This window comes from Berghia stephanieae, chromosome 6, assembly GCF_034508935.2.
Source record: "Berghia stephanieae isolate SIO BIC M18660-M18661 chromosome 6, UCSD_Bste_1.3, whole genome shotgun sequence".
Taxonomy (NCBI): domain Eukaryota; kingdom Metazoa; phylum Mollusca; class Gastropoda; order Nudibranchia; family Aeolidiidae; genus Berghia; species Berghia stephanieae.
In genome coordinates this window covers 63247098-63264125 of record NC_088365.1, presented here as the reverse complement: position 1 = coordinate 63264125, position 17028 = coordinate 63247098, and the positions used below count along the sequence as shown (strand labels likewise).

At 35.2% G+C, this 17028-nt stretch overlaps 1 protein-coding gene across 4 annotated transcripts in view; it reads left to right on the top strand.

Annotated features, from left to right (window-relative positions):
• The window catches only part of LOC144975423 (zinc transporter ZIP4-like), a 123116-nt gene extending 107550 nt beyond the window's left edge, over window positions 1-15566 (top strand). For 3 of the 4 annotated variants that reach the window (XM_078919477.1, XM_078919476.1, XM_078919475.1), the window contains 7 exons: window positions 2072-2127; window positions 6067-6108; window positions 6725-6764; window positions 8915-8959; window positions 10922-11074; window positions 11999-12186; window positions 12629-12796. In XM_078919477.1, the coding sequence (XP_078775603.1) occupies window positions 2072-2127; window positions 6067-6108; window positions 6725-6764; window positions 8915-8959; window positions 10922-11074; window positions 11999-12186; window positions 12629-12748 (644 nt within the window). In that variant the 3' untranslated portion in view covers window positions 12749-12796. Of the gene's footprint in view, window positions 1-2071; window positions 2128-6066; window positions 6109-6724; window positions 6765-8914; window positions 8960-10921; window positions 11075-11998; window positions 12187-12628; window positions 13229-15389 lie in introns of those variants that run through there. The other variant, XR_013645912.1, reaches the window with a different exon arrangement.
• The last annotated feature ends 1462 nt before the right edge of the window (window positions 15567-17028 follow it).

The window sequence follows — 17028 nt, the reverse complement described above, 5'->3', positions numbered from 1 at the left end:
ATAATGTGTACTTTTTACACATAAATTATGAGTGTGCTCCTTGCTTGTCCAATGCCGTGTCAGTCCCAGAGACTAAAAGAATGTCATTATAATAATTTGAACATTTAAATGGTTTCTTGCGGGCACGTTTCTATTTCTGTGTTAAACAAATCATACCACATGTCCTACATAATGAATTCACTGCTTGGTTATGACTTGCAATTGTGTGGTCCATGCTGTAAGAGAAAATTCAAAATTGACTGAGCGATGTAAGCAATGATATAGTGAATTAATGAATAAAATGAGTTTTAAAACACTCTGTATTACTTCTCATAGCCATGCATACATAACAGCGTACATAAAATTTGGAAAAAAAAAACAACCAAATACTTCACCCAATTTGGTGAAAGAAAGGGGGGGGGGCGGGGGTCAGGAAAATTCTAACAAGCAGTTGAGCTAAGTTGAGGCCCAACACACAATGTCATTTAAAATTAAACATTAGCAAGATAATTCAAATTATGCAATTTAAAAATCAAATTAACTCATCATTGAAAAAAAAAATAAAAAATAAAAATATAATTAACAATAAAACCGCAGCGAAATATTACGTTTCAAGAACAAGGCTAAAGAGGTAATATCATTATTACCTGACCTACCGCGGAAAAATAATCATTACAAAATAATGAAAACTGAAGAGTAAATGAAACTTACCTCATTTCGTAGTAAAACTTGTGCCTTGTGAATCACACCAAAAAAATTTGAAGTTTATAGCAACGTTTTTTTAGAATCCTGAGGTAATTACAAGTAATTTTATTTAAATGTTATAGAAAAATAGGTGAATTTGAATCACGGCTTGTGGAATAAGTACTGGAGATATTGAAATAAAAATTGGACGGATGGAAAGAGGAGGTCTGCGAGAATTCTTTGCATTTTGGGTGGAATTGCATTGTCACGAAGATCGTGAGGTTAATTGGTACGGAAATCATCCATTGGTATCACCCAATGCACGTCAAATCTACGTTCTGGGAATTGATATCGGCTGACCGCTGTTGACCCCGGTTACCTGTCGGGTGAGGTTACGTCGGCGCTCGGAACAGCGGGAAACTAAACGGTCAGATTTATAGTGCAGTTTAGACGCCGTGATGTAACTTATTCAATATTAGTCCTCTAAAAGGCTGGATGCATACACACTTCCAAGGAATTTAGAACCGAAGAGTACAAGGTCTGACGTCACTTCTCTGCCCCTGTGGGAGGCAGAAGTCGCGACGTCGCATAATCCTCTCTTCGGGTTCAAAACTTCTTGGGAAGTGTGTAACTAGTTGTTCGGTCAAATTACCAACAATGAATAGGTTACATATTGAATCATAAGGTGGCATGGCTATTTTAGTAACAGGATGTATAGACGGATTCTTATGAGTGCGGCTATAATATTGTCTTGTGGTAAGACCATCGTTTTCGGAGCGGAAGGTCTTGGGTTCGAGCCTCGCACGGCGCATAGTTGAGTCCTTGGAAAAGGTTCTTTACTCAGATTCTCTAACTGTGCACATGTTTAAACTACTAACTATAGTAAGTTAAGTGTTGTCTTGTCTCTGTCCAAAACAAAAATTTGTAATATCGCCTAACAGGCCTCATGTCCCATCCTACATGTGAAGTGTTGCTGTCGACCAAGGACCCCTTGTAAAGCGCTTTGAACACGTTTAGTGAATATTGCGCTAAATAAAAAAAGCTCAATTTGTATTGTTTGATGATGCAGGGTCTATAAACTGGAGCTGAAATTTTACCTTTTTTTTTTTTTTTTGTTACTTTTCAAAGCTTCAATCAGCATTAGATACATTGTACCCCAATTTCAATGTCAAGAGCTGATGATACTGCACCGTAATCTTCTCCAGTGTATATCAGCAATTTTAGTATTATTTGCATTCGGCAAAAAAATAATTTACACAGATAAATAAGGATCGATTTCTCCCTTTCAAAGCTGAATTAGGGGTTTATATTTGGTTTATATATTGTTTCCATTCCACAAAACCTTTTATGTCCTGGAGTCTTGTCTATGTTATTTTGATTCTGTTTTTCTTTTTTATTTCTTTTTCAGGTCTTTACCTTTTCTATCTTGTGGAGCTTTTCATGTCAAAGTGTAATGGACATTCGGTATGATTTAATTTTTTTTTTTAATTCATTAATCAATTAATTAATTTGTTTGTTTGTTTATCTATTTATTTGTTTATTTATTTATTTATTGCAGTTTAAGAATCAAGATTTACATTTTCTTTCTTCATGGAAAATTGAAGATTTACGAGCTTAAATTTATGTATCAGTCTTTTAATTCAAATTGTATTTTTCTTTCTTGCTTTGACTGGCACATTTCATACACACTTGTTCAGATCCTTATCTTACCATTGTGCCTGTTCCTTAATTTCTTTATTTGATATTTTCATCTCTACGTTTAATGAGGTGATTTAATGATTCAGTCCATCAACTGCAACCAATGGCTTTAGAATCTAATTTTAGATTACACATTCTGGCTGGGATTCCTGACCTCCCATAGTGGGCAGGGAGCACTTGCTGTGTCTTCTATCCCCCTATATCTAGGTGGGGTTCCTGACCTCCCATAGTGGGCAGGGAGCACTTGCTGTGTCTTCTATCCCCCTATATCTAGGTGGGGTTCCTGACCTCCCATAGTGGGCAGGGAGCACTTGCTGTGTCTTCTATCCCCCTATATCTAGGTGGGATTCCTGACCTCCCATAGTGGGCAGGGAGGACTTGCTGTGTCTTCTATCCCCCTATATCTAGGTGGGATTCCTGACCTCCCATAGTGGGCAGGGAGGACTTGCTGTGTCTTCTATCCCCCTATATCTAGGTGGGGTTCCTGACCTCCCATAGTGGGCAGGGAGGACTTGCTGTGTCTTCTATCCCCCTATATCTAGGTGGGATTCCTGACCTCCCATAGTGGGCAGGGAGCACTTGCTGTGTCTTCTATCCCCCTATATCTAGGTGGGGTTCCTGACCTCCCATAGTGGGCAGGGAGGACTTGCTGTGTCTTCTATCCCCCTATATCTAGGTGGGATTCCTGACCTCCCATAGTGGGCAGGGAGGACTTGCTGTGTCTTCTATCCCCCTATATCTAGGTGGGGTTCCTGACCTCCCATAGTGGGCAGGGAGGACTTGCTGTGTCTTCTATCCCCCTATATCTAGGTGGGATTCCTGACCTCCCATAGTGGGCAGGGAGCACTTGCTGTGTCTTCTATCCCCCTATATCTAGGTGGGATTCCTGACCTCCCATAGTGGGCAGGGAGCACTTGCTGTGTCTTCTATCCCCCTATATCTAGTTGGGGTTCCTGACCTCCCATAGTGGGCAGGGAGCACTTGCTGTGTCTTCTATCCCCCTATAGATAGAATGCGCTTGGCCAAGGAGTTCACAACATTGCCATCCGGAAGTATAACGGACCAACACACAATCGCTGTGTAACCATGAACGTTTATAGTCAGGTTAATACAGTTTAGTGAGAACAACTCACAAACGCGGATGGCAAAAACAATAACAAAGGCCTTAGTGACGTCATCTTCGAACTATCTATATAAGTTTTTCCAACATGCTTTCTTTTTTTTTTTTTTTTTTGTCTTAGAATGACATTACTTGGATTTGTCCTGATACCCTGGCTGGGAGGGAAACAGTCAAATGTATAGTGAGAGTTTTGGGAGATAATATTTTTGGCCATGTCAATCATCTCTCTGTTGTGTTCCGTACTATAATAATGATAAATGTACATTTATAATATAGCGAAATGTACATTTATAATATAGCGCTTATTATGGCGAAGCTTCGAAGCGCTTCACATTGACCATCAGTGAAAAAAAAAACATTACACACTGCAGATTCGGACATACGAACAAAAGCTCACACGCATCCAATGACACACACACACACACACACACACACACACATCAATATACACTCTGTACATAAATATATTACGCACACACACAAACACACACGTAAATATATATATATATATATATATATATATATATATATATATATATATATACATATACACAATCCACAATCATACACACAGAAACACATCGTATACACGTACACACTAAATATACATACATGCATATAACATATACACACACACACACACACACACACGTACATGTGTATGATTTGTCAATATTTGGGTGTGTTCCTCTTCGTGGGGACCCGTTTGTTGATGAACTGAATCGTTCAATAATTCAATGCTAGACCGACACAGTATGTCACGTGATATTGGTTCAGGCTTGAGACTGCATGAATGGCAGGTTTGATATCTCACCACACCTTACCCGATAGCTCAGTTGGTAGAGCACTCACTTCACACGCAAAGGGACTGAGATCGATCCAGGGTGGAGTCGAGATTTTTATCTGACCGCCCTGTCCATCCAGCAGTGAATGGGTAGCTGAGTCTGTTAAATTTAGCGGAAAGTACTTTGCAATAGACTAGCGTCCTATCCAACGGATAGCAAGCAATTGCTATTGTCCTTTTCACGCTATAGAAACCGGGATGAACTCTGGCTCCATGGGCCGAATGGCTCTGAAGGACACGTTACCCATTTCGTCCATCACTCTAAATCTATGTGCATTTATTTGCATATCTGAGCAGAAAACAATTGTAACCCACCGTCTCTAAACGGTATTATGTCGGGATGACTCGGGTGCAAGAAAATGAATTTATTGACAAAAAACATGAAACTTGGGGTTTGTTTCGATTTGTTATGCAAGAGAATGAAAACAGTTTTTCACAATACAAGAGCTCAAAAATTGGTATTTACTATCAATTTAATTCTAAAGTCACTTTTCGGGGTCCAATTCATCCCGACATAATACCGTTTCGAGAAGAATGGTCACAATTATGGGATGTCTCTACCATTGCAGAGAGTGCAACATTTGTGAGTCAGTTCTGTGGTATGAGATTCGCCTTTGGATCGGTAGGTCCCTGGCTCGAGTCCTTGCTCTGAGTGGTGCAAAGTTGAATCCTTGAAAAAAGGGTCTATTCTCACATTCTCTCACTGTACTCAGGGGATCAATGAGTACCTGGTCATTAACAGCGTTGTCTCTGTTACAACAAAAAAAAAAAATGCCATATTGCTTTACAAATCATATCTTGTCCTATATGTTAAGGTTATTTATCTTTGTCATGATAACAACAAATAACAACTGATAACAACAGTTAACAACAAATAACAACTGATAACAACAGTTAGCAACAAATAACAACTGATAACAACAGTTAGCAACAAATAACAACTGATAACAACAGTTAACAACAAATAACAACTGATAACAACAAATAACAACTGATAACAATAGTTAGCAACAAATAACAACTGATAACAACAAATAACAACTGATAACAACAAATAACAACTGATAACAACAGTTAGCAACAAATAACAACTGATAACAACAGTTAGCAACAAATAACAACTGATAACATCAAATAACAACAAATAACAACTGATAACAACAGTTAGCAACAAATAACAACTGATAACAACAGTTAACAACAAATAACAACTGATAACAACAAATAACAACTGATAACAATAGTTAGCAACAAATAATAACTGATAACAACTGTTAACAACAAATAACAACTGATAACAACAAATAACAACTGATAACAACAGTTAGCAACAAATAACAACTGATAACAACAGTTAGCAACAAATAACAACTGATAACAACAAATAACAACAAATAACAACTGATAACAACAGTTAACAACAAATAACAACTGATAACAACAGTTAACAACAAATAACAATTGATAACAACAAATAACAACTGATTGTTGTTATCAGTTGTTATTTGTTGTTATCAGTTGTTATTTGTTGTTATCAGTTATTTGTTGTTATCAATTGTTATTTGTTGTTATCAGTTGTTATTTGCTGTTATCAGTTGTTCTTTGTTGTTTTCAGTTGTTTTTTGTTGTTATTCATTGTTATTTGTTGTTATCTCGACAAAGATAAATACCTTTATGTTAACTGTTGCTGTTGGATTTGAACCATTTATTTATATGTCATTCATTGTAAATTTGTTTACAGCATGATCATGACTTTGCATCAGCATCATTCTCAAATAGTGCTGTAAGTATTATTATTATTATTATTATATTATATATTATTATTATTATTATTATTATTATATTATTATTATTATTATTATTATTATTATTATTATTATTATTATTATTATTTTTATTATTATTATTATTATGTTATTTTTATTATTATTATTATTATTATTGTTATTATTATTATTATTATTATTATTATTATTATTATTATTATTATTATTATTATTATTATTATTATTATTATTATTATTATTATTGTTATTGTTATTGTTATTGTTATTGTAATTGTTTGTTGTTGTTATTATTTTTTATTATTATTATTATTATTATTATTATTATTATTATTTTATTGTTATTATTATTATTATTATTATTATTATTATTATTATTATTATTATTATTATTATTATTATTATTATTATTATTATTAATTATTATTATTATCATGGATTTACGATTAATTCTCAATCTCAGGTCTGTCTGTCACAGCAGACCCACCTACTTTATAATATATATATTTATATATATATATATATATATATATATATATATATATATATATATATATATATATATATATATATATATATATATATATATATATTTATGTTTTTATTTCTTTTCAGTATATTGATGATGAAAAAAATGGAAATCCTGAGATTGGAGGTAAGCTCTGACTCCTTACAGGTGGCTTGTTGAGATACTGGTGGGGTCTCCTATATATACTATGCGCTTGGCTAAGAAGCTCACAACATTGCCATCCGGAAGTATAACGGACCAACACACAAAACTGTGTGTAACCTTGAACGTCTATAGTGGGGTTAATAGAGTTTAGTGAGAAGTATTCATAAACGCGGATGGCAAAAAACAATAACAAGGACCAGATTGACGTCATCTTCGTTCTATCAATAGCCCTATGCTTGTTATCCCTTTCTAGTGGCTCTCTCCGCAGCTCACTGACCTTACTCTGACCATCCAATTTTCGCTGAAATGACTTAAATGTGTCGCAAACACCGTTAAACCACTAGAAACAAAGAAAACACGTATTTTTGGTTTTTGTTTGTTTTATTTTTAAAGAATTTTTGCTCACGTGATATCATTGTGTGTCACTTACCTATTTACAAGGGAGAGTGAAATATTAATATTGAAGGAACGCAGATGACGTCACTCAGACCTTGTTATAATTTTTATACAGCCTGTCGGCTGATTATTTCTCACTAAATTCTATTAGACTGTAAATGTTAAAGGTTACACATAATTTGTCAGTTGGTACGTTTTATGTGACTGGCGGATGTTGTGGGTATTTTACGTTAACACATAACATCAATGGTCTTCCGTGCTGTGATGTAGTTAATGTTTTAAGCTGTCATGATCACTTTAACCTTGATATGAAATCTCCCCCCCCCCCCCATCCCCAATTCAAACTTACCCCCATTCGAGGCACCCTGGCGTTAATCTTAACTTAAAGCTTTTTAACAAACATTTGTTCCCCTCTTCCTCTAAACGGAGACAATAGTAAAATTGGGGATGACCTCCTGGCGTGACACAGTGTTTTCCTTGTCTAAAAATATTGTGTACAAGACACTTTTTTAACCCTTGACAGGAGGGGGTTCAATTTTACCATGACCCGAGATACTGTGTGATTCGTCACAAAAAAACAAACAGTTTTTTGTCAAGAGTGATCAACAAGGTGTAAGTTCGGTACTCATGCTTGAGGTTTCCACAGAAAGAAGAAGAAGAAGAAGAAGAAGAAGAAGAAGAAGAAGAAGAAGAAGAAGAAGAAGAAGAAGAAGAAGAAGAAGAAGAAGAAGAAGAAGAAGAAGAAGAAGAATAGAATTGAATTGAATTGAATTGAATTGAATTGAATTGAATTGAATTGAATTGAATTGAATTGAATTGAATTGAATTGAATTGAATTTATAGTAGGAATGTCCAGAATTGTATTTATTTATTTATTTATTTAATCATTTATGTATTTATTTATTTATTATTGCTTTTTAAAATTAATTCATAATTTTTTTTATTTATGTCATCCTATTATCTGTGTAAAATTATAGACATAAACATAATCTATTTTTTAAATGTGTCTTTTATTATTATTATTATTTGTTTTTGTTGTGGTTTTTTTTTAGAGCTTTTGTATTTATTTATTTTTGTTCCATATTTTCAGCTAGAAGAAAACTTTTCTAAGAGAATGATGATAAAATTAATAATAATAATAATGCTGAAAACTTATATAGCGCTATAACTCCGAGACACCAGACTCTAAGCGCTTAAATTACAAATTACTTTGGCTGAAACATACTCATTCACACACACAAGCACACACACACACACACATACACACACACAACACAACACACAACACAAACCAAACCTATCTTGCTTCTCATACCATCTACTAAAATCGAAACAAATATGTTTTAAGCGAACGTTTAAAAATAGACAAAGATTCTTTTTCACGAATGCTCTGCGGTAAGGCGTTCCAGATAGAGGGTCCGAAATGAGAAAAGGATCTCATTCCAGCATTTTTCCGAATTCGAGGGACAACTAGTTTTGTGGAATCACTGGCCGAACGTAAGGGGCGGGGTTTTGAATATCTTTCAATTAGTTCTGAAAGGTAGGAAGGGGCAGTACCTTCAAGACAACGATACACTAAAACACAAGCTTTGAATTTAATTCTTTTCTCAACAGGCAGCCAATGCAGGTCATGAAGTAGAATTGTTGATAAAGCCCAATGTTAGTATTGAATATTTTATCTGTCATGAAATAGCCACCATAATGCATCTCAATGGAATTTATTGGTTTTATTTCAGATAACAAGAATGTTGTTGAAGACGTTAGAATCAAGAAAAGCAAAGGTAAGTTTAATCAAAGATCAAAGGTCATCGGATGATTTCGTTAAAATACAAAAGAGGCATTGCTCACCAAAGAGCTATCTATGTATATCTTTGCACGATCTCCAAACACACATTAAAATATGGGTTGTAACTTAGTAATATTGTTGACCCTTTCGTTAAAATATTAAATTCCAAAGGAAAATGAGGTACTGTCTTTGCTTCAAACCCGGATGGTACAGAGTTCGATCACTCGCCACTGCGCTCTGTAGCCTTGAGCAAGTCACCTCACCCTAGCTCAATCGGATTCAATAGTCTGATGTCACGTCGCCCAGCAACGGCGGCCATCGTGGTTCTAAACAAAGAAAATCTGTACTTTTTATTCTTCATGCTGGCTAGAACTTTTCATGTCTTGTGAGCAGAATGTGTAAAAGTCAAAACATGATCAGATTTATAATAGGTTGGTTTTTTTTTTTCCTTGAGTACGGTTTTATGCTCGTTGGAGAAATATTTCATACGGGCATCCGCCATTGTTCCGATAGTTTAGGAGCCAGATACTAAGTTACCATGTGTCATTACGAGGGAAGTGACGTTATGACTGTTGAAGCGTATTTTGCGTATTTGCGTATTGGCGCACTGCGGCTGGTGTCTAGGTTATTCTTGTCTTCCCTTGGAATAGACCCTAGAGAAAAAGAATTCCCCTGTGATGGGGTGAATAAAGGGAATTTTATTTAAATATTTATTTCTTTTTAAAGAAATTAAATGAAGTAAGAGTGACCCATCCCATCTATTTGGTGTTATGTTGAGTTCAAGGCTGATGGGAAAAATGATATGAAGAGAATTAGGCTTAATGCGACATGAACGTATTTGGAGGTCTGATTAAGGAAGCAATTTTGGACTCGCTTCAACATTGTTGTAGTGGAGAATGTTGTGTTGGTTTGGGAGTATTTCCATTACGACAATGAGCCCATAGACATTTGGGCTATCAGACCTGCAAATAAGTAAATACTACACATCGGTTTAATGTCAAAATAAGAAAGATGTATATCTACAATATACAAAAACATATAACTGCTTCAAAAAAACAAAACGTCGAACAAAATACAAAACATGAAACGTTTTGGGTTCAATACCCTTCTTCAACCAATTAAAAAATATTGAAAACATGTTAATACATCATGATACATCCCTTAAAATGCAGACAGATGTCTTTTCTATTTCTGACTGCACATATTTGTGACTCATCCACCGAAAACAGGTGGGTGGAGTTCCTTTCCTCCCATAGTGGGCAGGGAGGTACTTACTGTGTCTTCTATCCACTGTATCTGTTTTCCAACTTGCTTTCTGTCTTTGTCTTGGAATGAGATTATGTACTTGGTTTTGTCCTGGTTCTGGACGGATGCCCTGGCTGAGAGGGAAACAGTCAAATGTATAGTTAGTTTCCGGAGATGATACTTTTTATCCTTGTAAATCATCTCTCTGTTATGTACTGTATTATGTTTTGTTTACGGATTAACATGTAAACATTTGAGTGTGTTCCTATTAGTGGGATCTTGTGCTGGTGTCTGGATGAAACTGTTAGGTGATCTCAAACTAGGCACACTGATAGTGTGGTCTTGTAATCTATATCTGTTCCCTATTTGAACCAATTCTCCTATGTCTTCCCTTTTTCTTGGGTGCTTTAATTGTAATTCTATAACTCTTTACTATCTCATTTTCTTCCTTTTTACTGGCGCTGATATGACCTCAATGTGTTGCAAGCGCCGTAAAACACTTAAAAACATCAATTTTTTTACATTAAAACCTTTATTTTCCATCTAGTTTAACCCGATAAAATACTGTTTTGAGACAATCTTTCATAATTAAATCATACATAATAGGGAATAGGATTTCTTTATATATATATATATATATATATATATATAATATATATATGTGTGTGTGTGTGTGTGTGTATATAATTCGTTTCATTTCTTTCTTTCCCAGGAATAAAGCCAGTGGCTGTTATGGTTTGTGTTGGAGATGCCCTGCATAATTTTGCCGACGGCCTGGCAATCGGAGCAGCTTTCAGTAACAGTACTAATACTGGAATAGCCACATCTGTGGCTGTCTTTTGTCATGAACTTCCTCATGAATTGGGTAAGCGTTATCCGTGTATTAAAAATAATCTACCTTCAAACCCATTAACTCAATCAATCCTAGAGATTTTTGCTACTTTTCAAACTTGGAAAAAATATGTATTAATAATGAGCATGTACATAGATATAATTTTTATTCAACTATCATTAATATGTAAAAACTAAAAACATTAGCTTTGATACTACGCCTATAATTTTGTCTCAGAAAAATGTAATAAATAGACATGGGGTAAAAGTAACCCGGGTAAACTACGGATATAGTCGGTGTTAGGGTTGAGTGAGTTAAGTCTACGGAGTCAGAAATAGTGGGTTGTGCATTTTGATTGTAAATCTAGAATATTTTGATTACCCTATACTCTTTTTCTTAACAGGCGCTGATATGACCTAAATATATTGCAACCGGAAGTCCCTTCACCCTCTCCTTACCAACTATAGGAAAATCGCCGCATTCGTTACGATACAACCAACATTATTCTTATGCAAATTTCTCTTGACATCATAAAATTTAAAGAAAATGAACAGTGTGCATGTTTTGCTAAAGAAATTATTTATCGCAAGAACTTTAGTGCTATTGTGTTTGAGTGATAAAAAATCTATTTTTGTGTTAGTTGGATGTGAAGTTTGGGGAAAATCCTGAAAATGGCTGGTAAGGAGAGGGTTGAAAGAAGCCAATTAAGAAGAATCTGATACTGATATTGAATCAAAGTGAAAAGTATAATGTCAAGCACGAAATGTAAAAGATGTTGCTTTAGTGAAATTGGTTTTAATGATCGTGATGAAACTCTGGGAAGAAATTAACAACAAAGAGCTGAGTGACGTCAATTTCATTCCTTCTATAAATTACTCTGTGGATTGAGATTTTTAAAAAATATATTTTAAGCATGTGTGTTTTATTTTTGGTTAATTTCCGTCCTTAATTTTCCAGGTGATTTTGCTGTTCTCATTAAAAGTGGTTTATCATACAAGAAGGCTCTGCTCCTCAACCTGGGATCTGCACTGACAGCTTTCATTGGCCTTTACGTTGGGATATCTGTGTCCACCGATGAAGAGGTCCAGAAATGGATATTTGCTGTGGCAGCGGGGATGTTTTTCTATATCGCTTTGGTTGATGTGGTGAGGTTATATTATTTTAAGATTCCTGAACTTCTAGTAGTAGTAGTAGTAGTAGCTGTTGTTGTTTGGTAGTGGTAGTGGTGGTAGTGGTGATAGTAGTAGTCGTCGTAGTAGAGGTCGTCGTCGTCATCGTAGTAGTAGTAGTCATCGTCGTCGTCGTCGTAGTAGTAGTAGTAGTAGTAGTAGTAGTAGTAGTAGTAGTAGTAGTAGTAGTAGTAGTAGTTGTAGTAGTAGTAGTAGTAGTAGTAATAATATTAGCCCTTTTAGTTGTGGTGGTGGTGGTGGTGGTAGTAGTAGTAGTAGTAGTAGTAGTAGTAGTAGTAGTAGTAGTAGTAGTAGTAGTAGTGGTTGCAGTAGTTATCCTTTTCACTATTGTTTCCTCTAATGCACATTTTTGCTGTGTTTTACAATAAAATTTGTTGTTTTCCCCTTTTATTGACAGTTACCACTTCTTATCAAGACCAAAAGCGCCATCAACATTTTTCTAAGCAACGTGGGGATACTCCTGGGTTTCGGCATCTTGTTCATCATCGCCATATTTGAGGAGCATATCAAGATATAGAGATAAAGTCGTGGCTATTTTTTCAATATAGTTGTAACATCGCATACAGTGCCTGTTTGGATTATTTTATTGTTCTTGATACCAACTATTTTATTAACTGCTACCGTGGAACGAGGTGACGAAGACCTGCCCCCTGGGTGGGGTTCCTGACCTCCGATAGTGGGCAGGGAGGTACATACTGTGTCTTCTATCCCCCTATATCTGTTTTCCAAATGCTCTCTGTCTTTGTCTTCGATTGAGATTACTTGGCTTTGTCCTGGCCCTGGCCGGAGTCCTGGCTGGGAGGGAAACAGTCAAATGCATAGTTATTGTTTTGGGAGATGATATTTTTTTTCCTTGTAAATCATCTCGCTGTTATGTATTATTATATTTGTTGTATTGAATGTATAATGTAAGCATTTGAGTGTATTCCTCCTTGTTGGATCTTGTGCTTGTGTACGGATGAGACTTATAGGTGATCTCAAACTAAGTACATTGGTGGTATGCTCTTGGAATCTACATCTGATCCCTATTTGTTCCCAGTTCCCCTTTATCTTACTCTCTCTTGGGTGCTTTAATTGTCATTCTAGAACTTTCGACTATCCCATTTTCTTCCTTTTTACTGGCGCTGATATAACCTAAATTTATGTGTTGCAAGCGCCGTAAAACCCTTAAAAACAAAACAAACAAATAACCTGTCCGTTGTTCTTTTTCTAAAATTTGAGGAAGGGTGACCATGAAATCTATTAAATGATGTACATTTTATCATGTTTGTTTAATAATGTTTCAATCTTTTAGAGTGGGGGGGGGGGGGGCTGGGGAGTGGGGGAGGTGCATTTGGGGGCTGATCTTTGTCGTCACCCCCAAACTGGCCCTAGACATCCCATTCCACTATAATTGTCTACAATATTATCAAGAACAAAATAACATCAACTGCCAACACCAACTGCAGTGATAGTCTAAAAAATATTACGTAATATGAATGGGACTTATCTTGTCTACCTCGCGAAGTCCCAGGTTTGAGAGTTTTAGCCTAGTTTAGGGTCATTTTAATCGATCGATTTGAAGAACGAGTTTTCTTGCCAAATGTTTAAAAAATACACGTCTTTCCTGAGTACAGCAGTTAATTGGTATTTTATACATACATATATATATATATATATATATATATATATATATATATATATATATATATATATATATATATATATATATATATATATATATATATTTATATATATACTACAGTTATTTTGATTAAATCTCGTAAACTGACAAATAAAATTAAGAATAGCATACATTCCCCCTTATTATCCTGATAACTAGAAAAGGAATTTAAGTTTGATTTTTTTTTTAGGAAAACAAAATTGTAAGTTTACGATAAAATTGAAAGTGACAAAGCACGGTAAAATTGTATATATTATTTACTACCCAGTGAATCGCTGTCTAGCTGTGTTCAAGCGTAGCCATCATAAACTTATAGCCTGATACTGACCAAAAAATGACGTCAAAAGACAAGTCTTTGGCCATAAAAGAATACAAATTGTGAGTTGTATTCAAAAGTTCAGCCCATGAAATAATTTTGTTTCCTTGAGCTCTACTAACGACAACCTCCCAGACGCTACACACATCTAAAAATGATGTCAAGCTATAAGTCTTAGAGGGTTAAAGTGTCAGGCTATAAGTTAACGATGGCTACGGTTCAAGCCAGCGACTGGAGCGAAGACCAAAGAATGTAAATCTTATGTCCTCCCATGGTTATCTGGGAGATGTACTTACTGTCTCGTATCCCCCTATAGATAGTTCGAAGATGACGTCACTCAGGTCTTTGTTATTGTTTTTTGCCATCCGCGTTTATGATTAATGCTCGCTGAACTGTATTAACCCGACTATAAACGTTCATGGATACACACAGTTTTGTGTGTTGGTCCGTTATACTTCCGGATGGCAATGTTATGAGCTTCTTAGCCAAGCGCATACTATCTATAGATAGGATGAGCGACGTCATCGTCGAACTATTTATATCTGTTGTCCCATTTGCTTTCCGTCTTTGTCTTGGAATAGGGTTACTTGGTTTTGTCCTGGCCCTTGGCTGGGAGGAAAACGGTCAAATGTAAAGTTTTAGTTTTGGGTCATGATATTTTTCCCCCTTGTATACCGTCCTCCGTTATGTGCTAATATAATTTTATGTTTTGTTTTGAATATCATGAATTGTAAACATTTGAGTGTATTCCTCTTAATAAGGCCTGGGACATGTGCCAGTGTCTGTATGAGACTATTAGTATCAGCTGATCTCAAACTAAGTACATTGATAGTATGCACTTGGTTGGATGGGAGCATCACCCTTGAATCATATACCTGTGATGTTCGCATGGGTGTACGATCCGATAGTGATGTCGTTTCTTCTTCTCTTTACTAGCCTATCCTGCTTCTTTGGTTTGTGATTGTATTTTTGACAGGGGATATTTTTTTTTTCTGTAAATCTTCTGCCTGTTTGTTCTTGGTTATTTATAATTTAGCTTATGATATCTTTAGGTTATGATTTTGATTTACATTTGTACTATTTTTGTTAGATTGCTTGTTTTTTTGTTTCAGTGGTCTCTCATATAACCTCAATTGTGTTGGAAGAGACCTAAAGCAACAAACAAAACAAAAAAAATAGTATGCACTTGGAATCTACATCTGTTCCATATTTGAACCAATTCCCCTTTGTCTTACTTTTTCTTGGGTGCTTTAATTGTCATTCTAGATTTTTTTACTATCCCATTTTCTTCCTTTTCACTGGCGTTGATATGACTTAAATGTGTCACAGCGCAGTCAAACCCTTAAAAAAACAATTTTTAAAAAAAATTATGCTAATAACAAAAAAAAACTTAAAGGGATTTTTTTCTTCCAAAAGCCAAAGTATAAGTTTACTATTAAAATGAACGTGATAAAGCAAGGTAAAATTGTTTATATTTTACTACACACCTTGTGGCTGTCTTTACGTGTTTAAAAAAAATATATAGATAACGAGATGCATAATAAACTACATTTTGAGTACGCACCCTTCTCCAGTCAATAAAAATAACGAACGAATCTATAACCATTGTCTGGGTGGGCAGGGTGGGGGGGGGGGGGGGGGGTGTACATACTGTGTCTTCTATCCCCTTATATCTGTTTTCCAACATGCTTTCTGTCTTTGTCTTGGAATGAGATTACTTGGTTTTGTCCTGGCCCTCGGAGTCCTGGCTGGGAGGGAAACAGTCAAATGCATAGTTATTGTTTCGAGAGATATTTTTTTATCTTGTAAACCATCTCTCAGTTATGTATTATATTTATTATTTTGAATTTATAATGTAAGCATTTGAGTGTACTCCTGTTTGTTGGGTTTTGTGCTTGTGTCCGGATGAGACTTATAGGTGATCTCAAACTAAGTACATTGGTGGTGTGCTCTTGGAATCTACATATGTTCCCTATTTGAACCAATTCCCCTCCGTCTTACCTTTTCTTTGGTGCTTTAATCGTAATTCTCGAACTTTTTACTTTCCCATTTTCTTCCTTTTTACTGGCGCTGATATGACCTTAATGTGTTGCAAGCGCCGTAAAACCCTTAAAAACAAAAACAAACAAAACAAGATGTGATGCTTCCACTCATTTTCATGAGTTTTTTGGGGGGTTCTTTTCGCCAAAAATCATTTGGCATCCCCGTATTATTTTGCTTATAGATTGATTTGTAACGAGTCCTATTCATGCGGGTGGTTGGATGGGAGCATCACCCTTGAATCATATACCTATGATGTTCGCATGGGTGTACGATCCGATAGTGATGTCGTTTCTTCTTCTCTTTACTAGCCTATCCTGCTTCTTTGGTTTGTGATTGTATTTTTGACAGGGGATATTTTTTTTTTTTGTAAATCTTCTGCCTGTTTGTTCTTGGTTATTTATAATTTAGCTTATGATATCTTTAGGTTATGATTTTGATTTACATTTGTACTATGTTTGTTAGATTGCTTGTTTTTTTGTTTCAGCGGTCTCTCATATAACCTCAATTGTGTTGGAAGAGACCTAAAGCAACAAACAAACAAACAAAAGTCCTATTCATTAGATGCGATACTTACTGTCTTGAAATAGTAGGTCATATTATTTGATCTCACACTGGTCCCATTTTGCATTAATAAATAACAATGTGAAATTGAATGTAAGCTTCTATTTAATATTCAATTTCATTCGTTTGTTCTTTAATCGTTTATTCAACATTTTTTTAGAGCTTTGAGCAGCAACATTTACATTTTTTATTAATAAGATTAAAAATAGTAAAT